The following is a 16,752-nucleotide window of genomic DNA, read 5'->3' on the forward strand; positions in this document are numbered from 1 at the left end:
ATCTGTTTGAATCTTATCAGGTTAGTTGTATTTATTGTTCTTTATCCTGCCATGTTCAAACATGTTCTGTCACAGCTGTGTAAATGTTACTGATTGAGTTATGAATTTCCAGGGAAACAGTCCTCTAAATCAGAAACAAAACTTAAATGACACTGAAACTTGGATTTAAAGGAAAAGGGTGTATACTGTAGTTCTTATTTTCATTGCACTATTGCATTGTGAATTAATTGGAAATATTCATATCATATAACTTGGAAGTTCACATATTTTATAAAGTTAATGCAAAACTGAAATCAGTGCAGTTCCTTCTTGACTTTATGAAAGTTTTCATCATACCCTGTTTACTGTATATGTATCAATATGTTGTATTAGAGTCTCCTCTGCTATTGGATGTTGGAATAAACAAAAAGACAAAACGGTTTTACCAAAAAGTCTTCTAATCAGTTTTATAATTGTATAGTCTTTTAATTTCATAAACTTAAAATCAAATAATCAATAAACCTTACAGCTCTATGCTTTACAAATTCTGAGCATAGATTGTTCTCGCAATCAATAATAGATGAAGAGAAATTGAAACTCAATGGAACACCTTTAGTCATGGACACACCCTGAAAGATGTGACATTTATAAACCTGCTTTCAGAAGGAAGCAATCAGCTTTAGAAGCGACATCAGAGGTAAGGCACCACTTTGTCTTTGTGGAAAAGCATATTGTGCTTTATTGGTCATTATATTGATTGATCCTAAAAAATTCCATAGTGATATTATTTTATACTATAAATATAAACTACTGTATTTCTTAATTCCATTTGTCAGTTTGCTAGTAAACTTCTGAGTTTCTAATTGTAATGTTTTTCTATTAATTTCTATTAATATTTCGATTTGATTTGTCCAGGTGCAAATATGTGGGCTGAAGATGACTTGGGTCCAGGTGCTCCACCATGCCTTGAGGGTTACAGAGAACCAGCAGACAGTAACATCTATATAATGTATCATGGCACACCCAGGGAGGCTGCTGCAAGAATTAAATGGGAGGGTTTTCGTCAGTCTTCTGATGGCATGTTTGGGCCTGGTGTCTACCTCAGCCGAGATACAGAAGGCCTCCAGATACCCTCTAAATCTACCTGAGTATCAGAGAGTGATTGTGAGAGTAAAGGTCAATGTTGGGAGAGTGAAGAAGATTGACTATCAAGGTCATCCAATGCAGAAAACCTGGCACGATCAGCGGTACGACACTACCTGGTGCCCTCCAAACTGTGGCATGGTGCCAAGTGGTCTTGAAGAAGATTGTGTTTGGGATCCAAGACGAATCACTGTCATTGATGTAATTCTTCCAAACATGTGGGCTGAAGACGACTTGGGTCCAGAAGCTCTGCCATGTCTTGAGAGTTACAAAGAGCCAGCCAATGGTCAAGTCTACAGAATGTATCATGGCACATCCAGGGGAGCTGCTGAAAATATTAAACGAGAGGTTTTTGTCTATCTTCTGATGGCATGTTTGGACCTGGTGTCTACCTCAGCCGAGATCTACAGAAGGCCTCCAGATACCCTCTGGATCTACCTGTGAACCAGAGAGTGGTTCTGAGAGTGAAGGTCAATATTGGGAGAGTGAAGAAGATTGACTATCAAGGTCATCCAATGCAGAAAACCTGGCATAATCATGGGTACAACACTGCCAGGTGTCCTCCAAACTGTGGCATGGTGCCAAATGGTCTTGAAGAAGACTGTGTCTGGGATCCGAATTGAATCACTGTCATTGGTGAAATACACCCAAAGCAATGAGAGTTAATGAAGTATGCTCTAGCAATGCTGTAATGAAGTATGCTTAAGAAATTAGTTCTTCTGAAATGTTTTCTGAAAATGTTTCCAGCTGTTGAATACAAATTAGCATACATGCTTTGAAACGGTGATTTAATTGTATACCCTGAACTTAAAGCTAGCTACAAATAAACTTAACATACTTCATGCATATACCTTTGTGTTATGTTTTTTATATATATATTTGATACTTTAAATACAAAATAAAATGCTAAATGGATATCCAAAAACTTGCTAGACTGTAACATATATAAATATGTATTAGAAACCTAAGTTAATAATTTTTACGTTTCTACTACCTGGTTCCTTTTTTTGTAACATGGATTACTTGACTAACTGGAGAATTGGAGATGAACACAAGATCCAGGGGGCGTGGCTGGATCCAGATCCAACTCCTCCCACCTTACAAAACCTACCCGTCTCCACCCCCTGATCCCTAAACCTCCCCATCTCCCAGAGCTCCACCCCATAGATGTGGATCCAACCACGCCCCCTGGATCTTGTGTTCTGCAGTGAGGGGCTACTGGAGAATTGTGCTGATAGAATAGTGATGGAATATTGCTGGAGCGGTCATGACAGGACCTCCTTTAACAAATACTTGAATAAAATGAGTTTGCTTTTCTGTCTTTTAAAACAAAAACAACAGCATAAGTGAAAGGAATGGTGTCTTAGAGACAATTATTAAAAACAGACATGTATTGTACTCATTTAAAGATCCTCTCCTCTTCCTCTTTTTCAAATCTAACTTTTCATTCCTAGAAAAATTCAAGTCAAAATAAGCCGTCTAAAAATGATTCCTATTGTGACACAGGGAACTGATCCTTCCCAATCTGCCCTGTATTAATTTCTCATTACATCTATATTTAAAAACACCCTCCTCTGTGTGCTTGAAGATGAAAATAGACTTTAAAACAGTGACTGGTATTTGCCTTGATTGACTGGTCAGCATCACGCAGTCACCTATACTGCATATGTTAATTTTATCTTTTTAGCCATATTCTGTGATGATTGTTCATTACCATAACCCTTTCAGACTCAAAGTCACAGTTAGCTTCCAGTTGGGTGGAGAATTTACAAGAAAACAGAGCTGTAAAGTAAAAATTAAAATGAAACTTAAGATACATTTGATTTGTTTTTTTGTTTTGTTTTTATTGAGTAAACTGGAGGAGACTTGTTTGTCTAAATGTAATCATTCATATAACAGTTTATCAAGGTAAAGAGAAACTGAAAGTTTCTTCTTTTGCTCGAGTAAATTTCCGTTGGGGCACTGGGCACACCCTGAATAAGCTTCCTGTTCATAAATCTGCTTTCAGAAAATCTGCGCTCAGTGTTAGAATCAACATCAGAGGTAAGTCACCACTGTTTGTTTGTGTTGAGTACAAGTAGGCCTATTTAGTCTTTTTCCCTCCTATTTTTGTTCACTTACACATGGTAACTAGTTTCCACTAATATCTTATGCAAACCAAGATTATTTGTGGTCCAGGTGCAAACATGTGGGCTGAAGACGACTTGGGTCCAATTGCTCCACCATGCCTTGAGAGTTACAGAGAACCATAGTGTTAATTTTGTCAGCTATTTTCAATTTTAGTCTTAGTCTTAGTCCCGTGTTAAAATGTCCAAGGTTGTTAGTTTTTATCATATTTAGTCAACCTTATCCTATTTAGTTTTAGTCAAGTTTTAGTCGACTACAATTCTCAACATTTTAGTCTAGTTTTAGTTCAAGAAAACCTGAAGTATTTTAATCTAGTTTTAGTCAATGAAAACTTGACATTTTAGCAATAAGATTATTATTAATTAACCATACAGTACAGCAGTATTCATTTTGGCAGCCATTTTTAATTTAGTCTTAGTCTTACTCAAAGGTACATTTAATTATCATATTTAGACAACCTTGTTCTGTTTTTGTTTAGTTCAGTCAGGTTTTAGTCAATGAAATCTTAGTCACATTTTCGTCGTTCTGTATAATGGTTAAATTGCTAAAAAATTATATTTTCTCAAAATTATAATCGTAATGATTGTTGTCATTTGAGAAATTTACTTTTGCATTTCAGACATTGCACTTTCACCAGTAAGCACAGTAAAATCAATAGAATGTGGACGCATACATGGTTTATTTGACCTCATCTAGCTGTACGCCACTGATTTATTATAGGCTTTTTATTATATAAATTAATACCAAAGACTGCAATCACTCTGTCTATTATGAAAACAGCTAAAACAAGCGAAAATATTATAACAGTGAAATTCCTAGTAATTCCACTTATTCCAAACAGCGGGTGAGTAAGTGCATTTATTCAGCGACCACAATAGCAAACAATACAGTCGAGATCTCATGACAGAGCACAGACCGACTGAATGATGCTTTCAATTAGATCGCTAAACTCCAGCTTGTTTGTCGGTGTTTTCATATCATCGTCGGCGGCGCTTCAGCAATGAGGAGTGAGCGCGTGCGCATGGTTGCCAGTTTGCTTAAAATAAGCAAAACACCGGGCAGAAAATGTATCCATGTAACAGCGAAGTTCTGATTTTGAACTCTTGATATCTGGCAACCGCACACATGAAAGCTCCAGATGCATGTATTGTAGAGCAGTATACAATAACATTTGTCTCCTTTTTTGACGAAAATAAAAAGAGGTTTTTGGTAAAGTTGTTATTTTTTGAATACATTTTAGTCTCGTCTTATTTCGTCAACTAAATTGCATGTTATAGTCATAGTTATCGTTTATTGACGTTGTTATCGTCTCGTCTTAGTCATGGGGAAAAAAGCTCGTCAACGAACAGTTTTCGTCATTGTTAGAAATTAACAATTGGTCCCTCGATATCTCTTTGCCGCCTTGAAGTTCTCAGTTCCTTAAAGTGTATACGGCCGGGAAGCAAGAAAACACACATTCAATGGTATTCTCAATACTTCAACTTTATTCATAGATACAAAGATATTATATAGGCATATGTCGAGGGGAGTTTCAACCCTTTAACCAATGAGGATATAGATGACATACATATAGGATCTTTGGCCAAGAACATGTGTTTATATAAAATGGCCATATGAAGAGAAAAACATGGACATATTAGGAATAGACTTTTGCGAAGGATGCTAAACTATCTTCATGGTTTCATCACAAACCTCATTCCTAGCTATCATGTCCTTATTTAGACATTTGAATAAGAAAAGCTAATGTATACATTTGCGCATGCATAGCTCGAATGTGAGTAAGAGACATTAAAACACCATACAAGAGAGAGAGAACAGATAGAGGAGGGAGAGTGAGAGGGAGAGGGAAAGAAAGGAGGGGTGAGGCATATTTGGAACATTCTCAAGACAGAGAGTGTTTTCTAACAGTCATCGTCTAGTTCGTTAACGAAATTAACGCTAGAACCAGAGGACGGTAATATCTACATAATGTATCATGGCACATCCAGGGAGAATGCTGAAAAAGTCAAAGTCTCTGGCTTCAAGCAGTCTCCTGAAAACGCATGTTTGGACGTGGTGTCTACCTCAGCCGAGATCTAGAGAAGGCTTCCAGATATCCTCTGGTCTGGATCTACCTGAGAACCAGAGATTGGTTCTGAGAGCAAAGGTCAATGTTGGGAGAGTGAAGAAGATTGACCTCAACTTCATCCAATGCAGAAAACCTGGCATGATCAGGGGTACGACACTGCATGGTGTCCTCCAAAATGTGGCATGGTGCCAAGTGGTCTTGAAGAAGATTGTGTTTGGGATCCAAAACGTATCACAGTCATTGATTTAATTTATCCAGTGAAGGAGGAGCAAAGTGCTTGTAGAATCCTCTGAAGATGTTGAACAGGTTAAACCAGTAAAACTCTTTGAAACATACATTTTTTATGGTTTCAGTGTTTTATCCCAGTACGCAATAGTGTGTTGAATAAGTGTGCATTCAGGATCAAAACACATATTTGTACATTCAAATTTGTGCATTATACAATGAAGTTTACTTGGTTACTATTAAAAGTTGAAGTGTACTTGGAATAAACCAGCAAAAACGAGAGATTTATTCTGTAACTCTTTATTTTGAAATGAAGAAATCATCATGTGCTCTGAGACCCAAAAGCGGTGTCCGATTCATGAACAAACTGATTATTTTCAATGAACCTGATAAATCGGTTCGCAAATCGCACTAAACGATTAATTTGATTATATTATATTCATTATATATATATATATATATGTAGTAATTTCAAGCTCAAAAGGGGAAATATTTATGACGAATTATAACTGGTTATGATTCATAATAAATATTTAGATTAGATCTTTGAATTAACTGTAGCAGAATCAATATTACCATTACTTGATCTGTCCGTCCACCGAGCAGACAAAATAATCATTTATCAATCAGATATATTTGTAGAGTATAATAGAGTAACGGTCTTTATGTGTGTGTGTGTTTGTGTGTGTGTGTTAGTTTGCTTGGTCAGCCGGCCTGGCCTGTTGTGCCTGGCCCCGGGGGTCATTTACGTCTCTTTGGAATGTGTTTGAAACCCCACATGAAGGTGCGAGTGGTGAAACTGTTTAGCATCTCTTTGAGAGTGGGGGGGAACCATTTGACATTTAGTACCCATATAAGTGTGACGTCTGGGACCAGGACTGTAATTTATATGCAAATGTCAAAAGCTAAAAGGGTCTTCTTAAACCATAAAACCCAAAGATCATGCGTGATTCTATGCAGACGCTACATATATATATATATACATATATATAACTTATAAATAAATAAGGAGTTGCATTTATTAATGCAGAGATGAATTTGCCATGAAATCCTTTATTCTTAAAAATAATAAAAAACCAGTGCATCCACAATTTTTTTAATAATAATAACCACACTGCACATTTGCCATAAATTATATCAATGATCTAAATCCAACGTGGATCCAAAACACAGTCTTCCTCAAGGCCACTTGACACCATTTCACAGTTTGGAAGGCACCAGGAAGTATTGTACATGTGATCATGCCAGGTTTTCTGCATTGGATGACCTTGGTAGTTGATTTTTTAAACTTTTCCTACACTGACCTTCACAACATTGACCTGCACTCTAGTAACAACCCTTTCATGCTTATACAAGTGATTAGGGTATCTGCTGGCCTTGTTGAGATCCCAGCTGAGGTAGATGCCACATCCCAGCATGCCATCTAGAGTTCGTCGAAAGCTGAAGTCTCCTGTTTTACTTGAAGGGATAGTTCTCTGAACTTTTCTGATTTGTTACTTTTGCATGAATATAAAATATATTATTTATTGTAACTTTTATGTACAAAAAGTTATATGTACATATTTATTGTATCAATTATTTCAATAAAACACCGTCTGTTTTGTCCCTTCTTTAGTCATTTTATAATCAATGACATGGGTTCATACTTTATAATTAGGAACTTAATGATAACCGGCACATCTAAAAACCTTTGAACTCCCACTTAAGTGCATCTGATAAAGCTGACACACTCTTTACAGGAATGCTGTGGGCTGGCAGAGAAATGAAACTTATTTTAAGTTGTGCCTCCAATACAAGAACTTTCGATATATTTTAATTTACTCATACGACACATAAATGTTAGTGCTTACATAGAATAAAATTGCTGTGTCAAATTAAGTGTAAATATGTAATCAGAGAAACAACAAAAACTACAGTACACTTTACTCACTCTTGCTGCTTCAGGTGATTGCAATTTTTCTTTATGGCCTCATAAAACCTTTACTGCTGTGTCATAGGCTTCAGCTCATTGGTTAAAGGTGTGTCCAAGATTAGACTGAATCAGACTGAATTTGTCATCGCAGAAGTAAGTAACATATATGACTATTTGTGATTATTTAAACAAATGTTCATATTCTACCAAATGTACAGACTACCAAATATACAGTATTCCTTTGCACTGACTTCCCTCCCTATTTCTGCTGCTCTATAACCAAACTTGAACATGAAAACTGTTTGTAGATTTGTTATTTTTTGTCTTTAGGTTTAAACATGTGGGCAGAGAGTGACTTGTATCCAGGTGTGCCGTGTCTTCAAAGCGCTACAGAGCCTGTGGATGGTAATGTATACCGAATGTATCACGGCACCACTGAAAGAGCAGCACAACAGATCAAAATCTCTGGCTTTCAGCCATCTGCAGGTGGCATGCTGGGACGTGGCGTCTACCTCAGCCGAGATCTTAACAAGGCCAGCAGATACCCAATTGAAAAGCCATGTGAGAGAGTTGTTATCAGAGTGAAGGTCAATGTTGGGAGAGTGAAGAAGATTGACTATCAACATCATCCACTGCAGAAATCCTGGCATGGTAAAGGGTACGACACTGCCTGGTGCCCTCCAAACTGTGGCATGGTGACCAGCGGCCTTGAAGAAGACTGTGTTTGGGATCCGAATCGAATCACTATTATTGATGTAATTCCACCAAGCCTTCAAAGCAGGGAAAATCCAGTTGAAGGTAAAGACTACACAATGTTTTATGGTACATCTAAAGAAGAAGCAGAAAAAATTAAAGCTTATGGCTTTTGTGAGTCTAGTGGCATTCTTGGGGGTGGAGTCTACCTCAGCCGAGATGTACAAAAGGCCTTTAATGTCCCTGAGCATGTTCCTGAACAGCAGAGAAGTGTTCTGAGAGTGAAGGTTAATGTTGGGAAAGTGATCAAGATTGATTATCAAGGTCACCTAATGCAAACAATCTGGCATGATCAAGGTTATGACACTGCCTGGATCACCCCAAACTGCGGCATGGTGTCAAGTGGTCTTGAGAAAGACTGTGTTTGGGATCCAAAACGAATCACTGTCATTGATGTAATTCGTCCAAATTAAGGAGTATGTGCTGTTTGTTATGAGCAATGAAAACCCTAATATATGTTTTATAAGGAAATATAATGTTTTATTGAGAATGATCATTATACTGTGCTGACTATGTCTTACAAGCATTTCTGAGGCTGAAGTTAAAATCATTAAAAAATAGGCCTATACTGTACACATTTTTAGTTGCCTTGCAATTTTGAGTCATATACATACCTTTTTTACTTGTTCACTCTTTGTTCATTAATGGCAAAAACAAACATGTACAAGTTGAGTAGTGATTTCTTTTTTATTTGATTTAAATAGTCTTTTAGGCACTTCAAATTTTTAGATTGTAAAAATAAACATTTAAAATCTATAACAACATAAGACTACTTATAAATAATGTTACATTCATTTACAATTCTTTTAATACCATTTGCTGTGGCTTTAATTATTCTTATCTTTTTGTTTGTATTGTATAATTGTCACTTGTGATCCCTCATGAAAGATCACCCTCCTCTGTGTGCATGAAGACATACATAGACTTTAAAACTGTGATTGGTATTTGGCAACATGTGTTGATTTGATCTTTTTGAGCATCTCATCTGTGTTTATTGTTCTTTACCGTGACCGTTTTAGACTCCAACAGTCACAGCTAGTTTCCGGTTTCCACTAGTTTAGGTGGAGCATTTATAGGAAAACAGACCTGTAAAGTAAAAATGAAACTAAAACTTGTTGTACAGTACACTTGAATTAGATCTCTTTTTTTTTCAAATGTAATAAACTGGGAGAGAAAGTTTCTTTTCAATTTGATTTTTTTTATAATTTGAATTTGAATGAAACATAGTATAAAATAAATAATTATTCTATTTATTCTAATATAATATTTCCTATTGTGCAGAGATACCAAAAAATGATCATATAAATCAGCGCAGTTTCTGCTTGATTTGATTTCAGTTTGATAAAAATCATTAAACCTCTAAAAGGGACACAAATCACACCCTGTTTACTTCAGACTTATCAACATATTGGGATTGGATAATCATAGTATGGGTCTCTTTGCTTTTGAAGAATACAAAGAAACAACACACTTTTGTGTTGTTTCTTTGATTAATATGATTAATTTCATAAGACCAAATGATTAAATGGAAGTACCAAATCTTATAGAGTTTACAGCAATAAAGTCCATATATAAATGTAATCATACATATTAGAGCTTACTGAGATAAGGAGAAAGTGAAAGCTTATTCTTTCCCTCAAGTATTTTTTCCGTTGTGGACACACCCAGAATAAGCCTGCGGTTCATAAATCTGATTTCAGAGGGTCTGCATTCGGTGTTAGAAGCAACGATCAGCGGTAAGTCACTTTTTGTCAAAATATATATGGTGCTTGATTATAAATCCTCTATTCAATCAAATATATATTTGAATATATACTTTTCTATATATTTATTTAGACATGTCCCACATTTGATCATTTTATCTCCCATTTTTGTTTTCACTAATATCTTACGTAGGCTATACTAAGATTATTTGTGGTTCAGGTGCAAACATGTGGGCAGAAGATGACTTGGGCCCAGGTGCTCCACCATGCCTCCAGAGTTATACAGCTCCAGAAGAAGGCAAAGTCTATATAATGTATCATGGCACATCCGTACAGGCTGCGCTAAATATTTTCAAAGAGGGTTTTCAGCAGTCTGTTGATGGCATGCTTGGACCTGGTGTCTACCTCAGCCGAGATCTAAAGAAGGCCTCCAGATACCCTTTACATCTACCTGAGTATCTGAGAGGGATTGTGAGAGTAAAAGTCAATGTTGGGAGAGTAAAGAAGATTGACTATCAAGGTCATCCAATGCAGAAAACCTGGCATGATCACGGGTACGACACTGCCTGGTGTCCTCCATACTGTGGCATGGTGCCAAGTGATCTTGAAGAAGACTGTGTTTGGGATCCAAGACGAATCACTGACATTGATTTAATTAGTCCAATGCAAGAGGAGCAAAGTTCTTGTAGAATAAACCAATATATTTCTTTGATATATAAACTTTTCTTTCAGTTTTGTAGACTGTTTTGTCCAAGTATACAAGAAGCTGTTGAATTCAAAGTGTGCTGTGAAATGATGGTTGCTTTGTGTAATGTTCTGATGCTAAAGATGGACATGTTAATGAATATTGATATTAATATGATTATGTTACATTATATACATTTTTCAGTCATCTTTCAGTTTTTTACAGATTAAAAAAAAAGCATTATTGTACTACAGCTATTTTGTTATTGTCCTAGACTGTGCTTCAGTCATTTTTAACAATATTGTTTCCACTACAAATATCTAAACATTGTTAAATCAAGATATATTTACTTGAGAAGCACAATGACCTAAGATATTAAGTATAGTTTTCTGAGAATTTGATTAAAATTAAGGAGTTTCTGCTTAAAACAAGAAAAAAAAAATAGATCTGCCAGTGCGGTAAAAAATGTTTTTACTCAATTCAAAGGGAAATAAGATTATTTTTCTTACCCCATTGGTAGATATTTTTATTGCTTCAAGCATAAGATAACTTAATTTTAGCAAAATTTCCGAAAACAAGACTTAATATCTTAACTAATTTTCCTTCTCAATAAATGCATCTTGATTTTAGAACGTTTAGATAACTGGACAAGTCAAAAATGCTGAGTAAGAAATCATGTTTTGCAGTGTGCGACATTTCTGAGACCTAGTGTTTTTTTGAAACACTACAATAATTTTGACTTGAATAAAATCGCTCAATTTATATGTTTGCTATAACATGAAAAACAATTTTAGATTACCATTTTTGTACCAGCATTTGTCCCCACATATCATTCAGTGTATGGATATACAGCCAAAACAACTGTTCATTTTTAACTATTAAAACTTCTAGTTTTCTAAGACTATGTTTAAATGTTTTTATGGCTAAAAGTCTGGTGATTTCCATTGCAATCAAAATCAGGCTGGACTAGGAATTTCCTCAGGATCAACATCACATAAACATTCTTTCATTTAAATTCAGTCTGGATTTGTCCTTGGAAAGGTAAAAGCAGCATACAAGCATACTTTATAAATGCTAATCTCTGATTATTAGGAATATTTTCATAAACCTTTCAAAATAATGAACCAGAAAAGATATTACATTATAGATAATATTATGTCAGCTACAGTTACATTTCTGTTTAATTGTATTTATTTCAAGTTTGATGCTTACTGTTTTTGTGGTCCATTTACATGAAATCTACAAATAAATTTATAAAAGAGGGGGTTTCATCTGTCTTCTTGTGGCATGCTCAGACATGCTTACCTCAGGTCTCCAAATATCCAAATTATACTAACAAAACTAACATAAAATAACAATAATAATCATTTCTGTGCCTAAACATATTTCATTGTAGATCACTGTACATCACTGTAATATTTATACTAAATATATTCAGGTTCAATACATTTTATGGTAATCTGTGTCACACTGCTGTATTCTCTGACCCCATATGCACTTCATTCTTAAAGCTGCCTCTAGTTAGTTTTACTCAGTGTTGACTCCTTGTGTTGTTCATGATCATTGAACATAACATTTATTACATACACATAACATTTATAACATTTTGTGTTATCAAGTGAGTTGAAGGCCATAGAGCTTCCTGATATGAACTGGGGGGAAAAAACTGTATATAACTCCACCCATATACCACCATAACACCATTTATCTTTATACCTCATGTATATTCTATTAACATGAAAATATTTATATTCTGGGCACAAAAATGCAAAGCAGTAAGATAAAAAAAAAAGTTCTACAAAGTTAATAATGATTTTTATATTTCATTATACAATAAACATTTCTTTTATAAGGGCATAATTTTACCCCTGGTATTTCTTCCCAAAAAAATGTGTATATATATATATAACCTTCTGTTTATACTCACTGTATAATACACCTACTGTTTATACATTCCTTGCACCCTATGTTGTATGTACAGTCATTTGCATTGAGCTGGTCTCTGCCCTCCTACCTCATAACTTGCACTATATGTCATAAAGCTTAATGTATATACACATAATCTATATTTATTTATATACTCTGTTATTTGCACTTCTGGTTAAATGCTAACTGCATTTCATTGGCTCTGTACTTGTACTCTGCACAGTGACAATAAAGTTGAATCTAATCTAATTGCTTGTTATCCTGAGCTGTCAGCTTTTCTGTCGTAGCTGCATAAGTAGTTTTTTATTAGGTTGGGCAAACAGTCCTCAACAGCAAAAATGAAACTTAAATTACACTAGAACTTTGTTCATAAAGAAACCGTAAAAACTCAATGGAACACCTTTTATCATGGACACACCCTGAAAGATGTGCTATATATACCTGCTTTCAGCAGGAAGCAATCAGCTTTAGAAGCAACATCAGAGGTAACACACCACTTCGTCTTTGTGGAAATGCTGTGCTTTTGTTGGTCATAGTGTTTGTAAAGCCTATTAATATATCATAATATAAATTACTTTTAATGCTATTTTGTTTCTCATTATGTCTTTCTTTGTAAGTGAGTTTTCTAGTGATAAAACTTCTGAGTTTCTATAAATTTTTTTATTTAAATGGTCCAGGTGCAAACATGTGGGCTGAAGACGACTTGGGTGGAGGTGCTCCAGCATGCCTTGAGAGTTACAAAGTACCAGTAGAAGGTAAAGTCTACAGAATGTATCATGGCACATCAAGAGAGAATGCTGAAAAAATCAAAGTCTCTGGCTTCAAGCAGTCTTCTGGTGGCATGCTTGGACCTGGTGTCTACCTCAGCCGAGATCTAAAGAAGGCCTCCAGATACCCTCTGGATCTACCTGAGAACGAGAGAGTGGTTCTGAGAGTGAAGGTCAATGTTGGGAGAGTGAAGAAGATTGACCGTCAAGGTCATCCACTGCAGAAAACCTGGCACGATCAAGGGTACGACACTGCCTGGTGTCCTCCAAACTGTGGCATGGTGTCAAGTGGTCTTGAAGAAGACTGTGTTTGGCATCCAAGACGAATCACTGTCATTGATTTAATTAGTCCAATGCAAGAGGAGCAAAGTTCTTGTAGAATCCTATGAAAATGTTGAGTAGATTAAACCAATATAATTTCTTTGCTATATAAACTTTTCTTTCAGTTTTGTAGGCTGTTTTGTCCAAGTACACAAGAAGCTGTTGAACACAAAGTGTGCTGTGAAATGATGGTTGTTTTGTGTAATGTTCTGATGCTAAAGATGGACATGTTAATGAATATTGATGTGAATATGATTATGTTACATTATATACATTTTTCAGTCATCGTTCAGTTACATTACAGATAAAAAAATGCATTATTGTACTACAGCAATTTTGTTATTGTCCTAGACTGTGCTTCAGTCATTTTTAACAATATTGTTTCCACTACAAATATCTAAACATTGTTAAATCAAGATATATTTAATTCAATTCAATTCAATTCAAGTTTATTTGTACAGCGCTTTTCACGATACAAATCATTGTAAAGCAACTTTACAGCAAATTAAGTTTCTACAATATTTAGTGGTAGCTTATCAGTGAAAGAGCAGTTTCTGTTATTTACACCATGACAATAACCATTCATTTAAAGCAAAAAGTCTACTGAACCTTTCGTGTCCTCGTCGATATGTGGGAAGCGGTCCTGACACGATGATCATGGTCGCGGGCGATGTGCGGCGCACCATCTCGATCAGGCTCCCGAAGTCCCTCTTCAGTGTCTCCGTCTTATATTTACTTGAGAAGCACAATGACCTAAGATATTAAGTATAGTTTTCTGAGAATTTGATCAAAATTAAGGGAGTTTCTGCTTAAGACAAGAAAAAAATAGATCTGCCAGTGGGGTAAAAAAATAAAAAATTTACTTAATTCAAAGAGAAATAAGATTATTTTTCTTACCCCATTGGTAGATATTTTTATTGCTTCAAGCATAAGATAACTTAATTTTGAGCAAAATTTCCGAAAACAAGACTTAATATCTTAACTAATTTTCCTTCTCAATAAATGCATCTTGATTTTAGAACGTTTAGATAACTGGACAAGTCAAAAATGCTGAGTAAGAAATCATGTTTTGCAGTGTGCGACATTTCTGAGACCTAGTGTTTTTTTGAAACACTACAATAATTTTGACTTGAATAAAATCGCTCAATTTATATGTTTGCTATAACATGAAAAACAATTTTAGATTACCATTTTTGTACCAGCATTTGTCCCCACATATCATTCAGTGTATGGATATACAGCCAAAACAACTGTTCATTTTTAACTATTAAAACTTCTAGTTTTCTAAGACTATGTTTAAATGTTTTTATGGCTAAAAGTCTGGTGATTTCCATTGCAATCAAAATCAGGCTGGACTAGGAATTTCCTCAGGATCAACATCACATAAACATTCTTTCATTTAAATTCAGTCTGCATTTGTCCTTGGAAAGGTAAAAGCAGCATACAAGCATTCTTTATAAATGCTAATCTCTGATTATTAGGAATATTTTCATAGACCTTTCAAAATAATGAACCAGAAAAGATATTACATTATAGATAATATTATGTCAACTACAGTTACATTTCTGTTTAATTGTATTTATTTCAAGTTTGATGCTTACTGTTTTTGTGGTCCATTTACATGAAATCTGCTTGTGGCATACTCAGACATGCTTACCTCAGGCCTCCAAATATCCAAATGATACTAACTAAACTAACATAAAATAACAATAATAATCATTTCTGTGCCTAAACATATTTCATTGTAGATCACTGTACATCACTGTAATATTTATACTAAATATATTCAGGTTCAATACATTTTATGGTAATCTGTGTCACACTGCTGTATTCTCTGACCCCATATGCACTTCATTCTTAAAGCTGCCTCTTGTTAGTTTTACTCAGTGTTGACTCCTTGTGTTGTTCATGATCATTGAACATAACATTTATTACATACAGGGGCGTAGATTACGCGGGGGACGCGGGGGACGCGTGGGACGTGTCCTCCCCACTTTTAATATCATGTAAATTCGTCCCCCGCACTTTTTCGGGCAAGGGTTTTCAAGAGCCGGTGTGAATAAATATAGATTTACATTCAAAGAGACAGGATAGTCTGTGCATGATCTGATGTTTTATTCGGACCCAGAATAAGGCGAGATGAACATCACGGAGCGCTAAACACTCATGCAGTGTATGTTTCATTCATACTCGCAGCCGGAGGGCGCTCTCGCGCAGAAAGTCGTATGAGGAAATTCCTAATATTATGGATAAAAGCGTCCAGCTATCCTGTATGAAATCAGTTGTTTGTAGTATATAAACAAATCATTATTATTGGTTATTGTGCAGTGACGAGGACGGGCAGGTGTTCCTCGCTTGTTTCCAGGGCGACGCTGATGAAGCTTCGGAATGCTCGTCACACTCCCCCCCCTAAGCGTCGTCCTGGGCCTGTTGATGATATGAGACAGTAGGGGAGAAATAGGGGGTGGGTGGGGAGTGACCCCTGACAGACCTGCGAAAGCTGCCCAGATCCGAGAGGGTGAAGAATCACACGACAAGGATGGCTCAATAAATGCCCCGGAGGGTGGATTTATTTACAAGAGGGTGTGTCAAAGAGAAAGGTCCAGGTGGGTGCTCCGGTGCCGTGAGTGCTCTCATCCTTCTTCCCAGTGCAGTGGGTCCGTGCTGTGCTCCTGTGGGGCTGGTCGGTCTCACGCTGCTGTCTGTGGGAGAAATGAGAGGGCAAGTTAATGCTCAGTCTCATGGAGAAGTGTCTCAAAGGTGGCAGGGCTTGCGTGGCTTATGTAGCCGCCGCCTGATGAGGCCCCGATATGCCCTGCCAAGGGATGTGAGTGGGCCAGCTCCAATACGGTCTCCGTCTTCATGCGTGGCACCACCAACAATAATTTTTCCTCCCCCCTTCGCTGAGCGACACAATAGAGCAGGCCGTTTCGGACGACGAAATGCGGGAGAGGATAGGGGCCAGGCTGAACTTCCTTGCCTTCGATGACCTTGAGCCTGTCATCCTCGCGTTGTTCCTTTCCAAATGAGCCCCCTCCCGTCACCTGTTGGAACACATCATAGAAGAGGTTAGGATTTTGGGAGGGGGACTCACCTTCTCTCCCGCTGTCCGAGGCCAGAAGAACGGGGCGCTGACGAGGTCC

At 36.4% G+C, this 16,752-nt stretch overlaps 2 protein-coding genes and 1 pseudogene across 2 annotated transcripts in view; all 3 read left to right on the forward strand.

The window, feature by feature from the left end:
* The first annotated feature begins 902 nt into the window (after nucleotides 1–902).
* Nucleotides 903–5,610, forward strand: LOC107718995 (uncharacterized; annotated as a pseudogene).
* Nucleotides 3,102–8,798, forward strand: LOC107718965 (uncharacterized). Its single transcript, XM_016526222.1, has 3 exons — nucleotides 3,102–3,165; nucleotides 7,540–7,607; nucleotides 7,785–8,798. The coding sequence occupies exon 3, from the start codon at nucleotides 7,793–7,795 to the stop codon at nucleotides 8,618–8,620; it is 828 nt and encodes a 275-aa protein (XP_016381708.1). The 5' UTR covers nucleotides 3,102–3,165; nucleotides 7,540–7,607; nucleotides 7,785–7,792; the 3' UTR covers nucleotides 8,621–8,798.
* Nucleotides 8,799–10,061: 1,263 nt separating this feature from the next.
* The window catches only part of LOC107718996 (uncharacterized), a 27,166-nt gene continuing 20,475 nt past the window's right edge, over nucleotides 10,062–16,752 (forward strand). The window contains exons 1-3 of the mRNA XM_016526276.1: nucleotides 10,062–10,595; nucleotides 13,265–13,669; nucleotides 13,743–13,782. Coding sequence (XP_016381762.1) covers nucleotides 10,139–10,595; nucleotides 13,265–13,669; nucleotides 13,743–13,782 — 902 coding nt within the window. The 5' untranslated portion in view covers nucleotides 10,062–10,138. The remainder of the gene's footprint in view (nucleotides 10,596–13,264; nucleotides 13,670–13,742; nucleotides 13,783–16,752) is intronic.

This window comes from Sinocyclocheilus rhinocerous, unplaced genomic scaffold (assembly GCF_001515625.1).
Source record: "Sinocyclocheilus rhinocerous isolate Xijiao unplaced genomic scaffold, SAMN03320098_v1.1 scaffold753, whole genome shotgun sequence".
NCBI lineage: Eukaryota > Metazoa > Chordata > Actinopteri > Cypriniformes > Cyprinidae > Sinocyclocheilus > Sinocyclocheilus rhinocerous.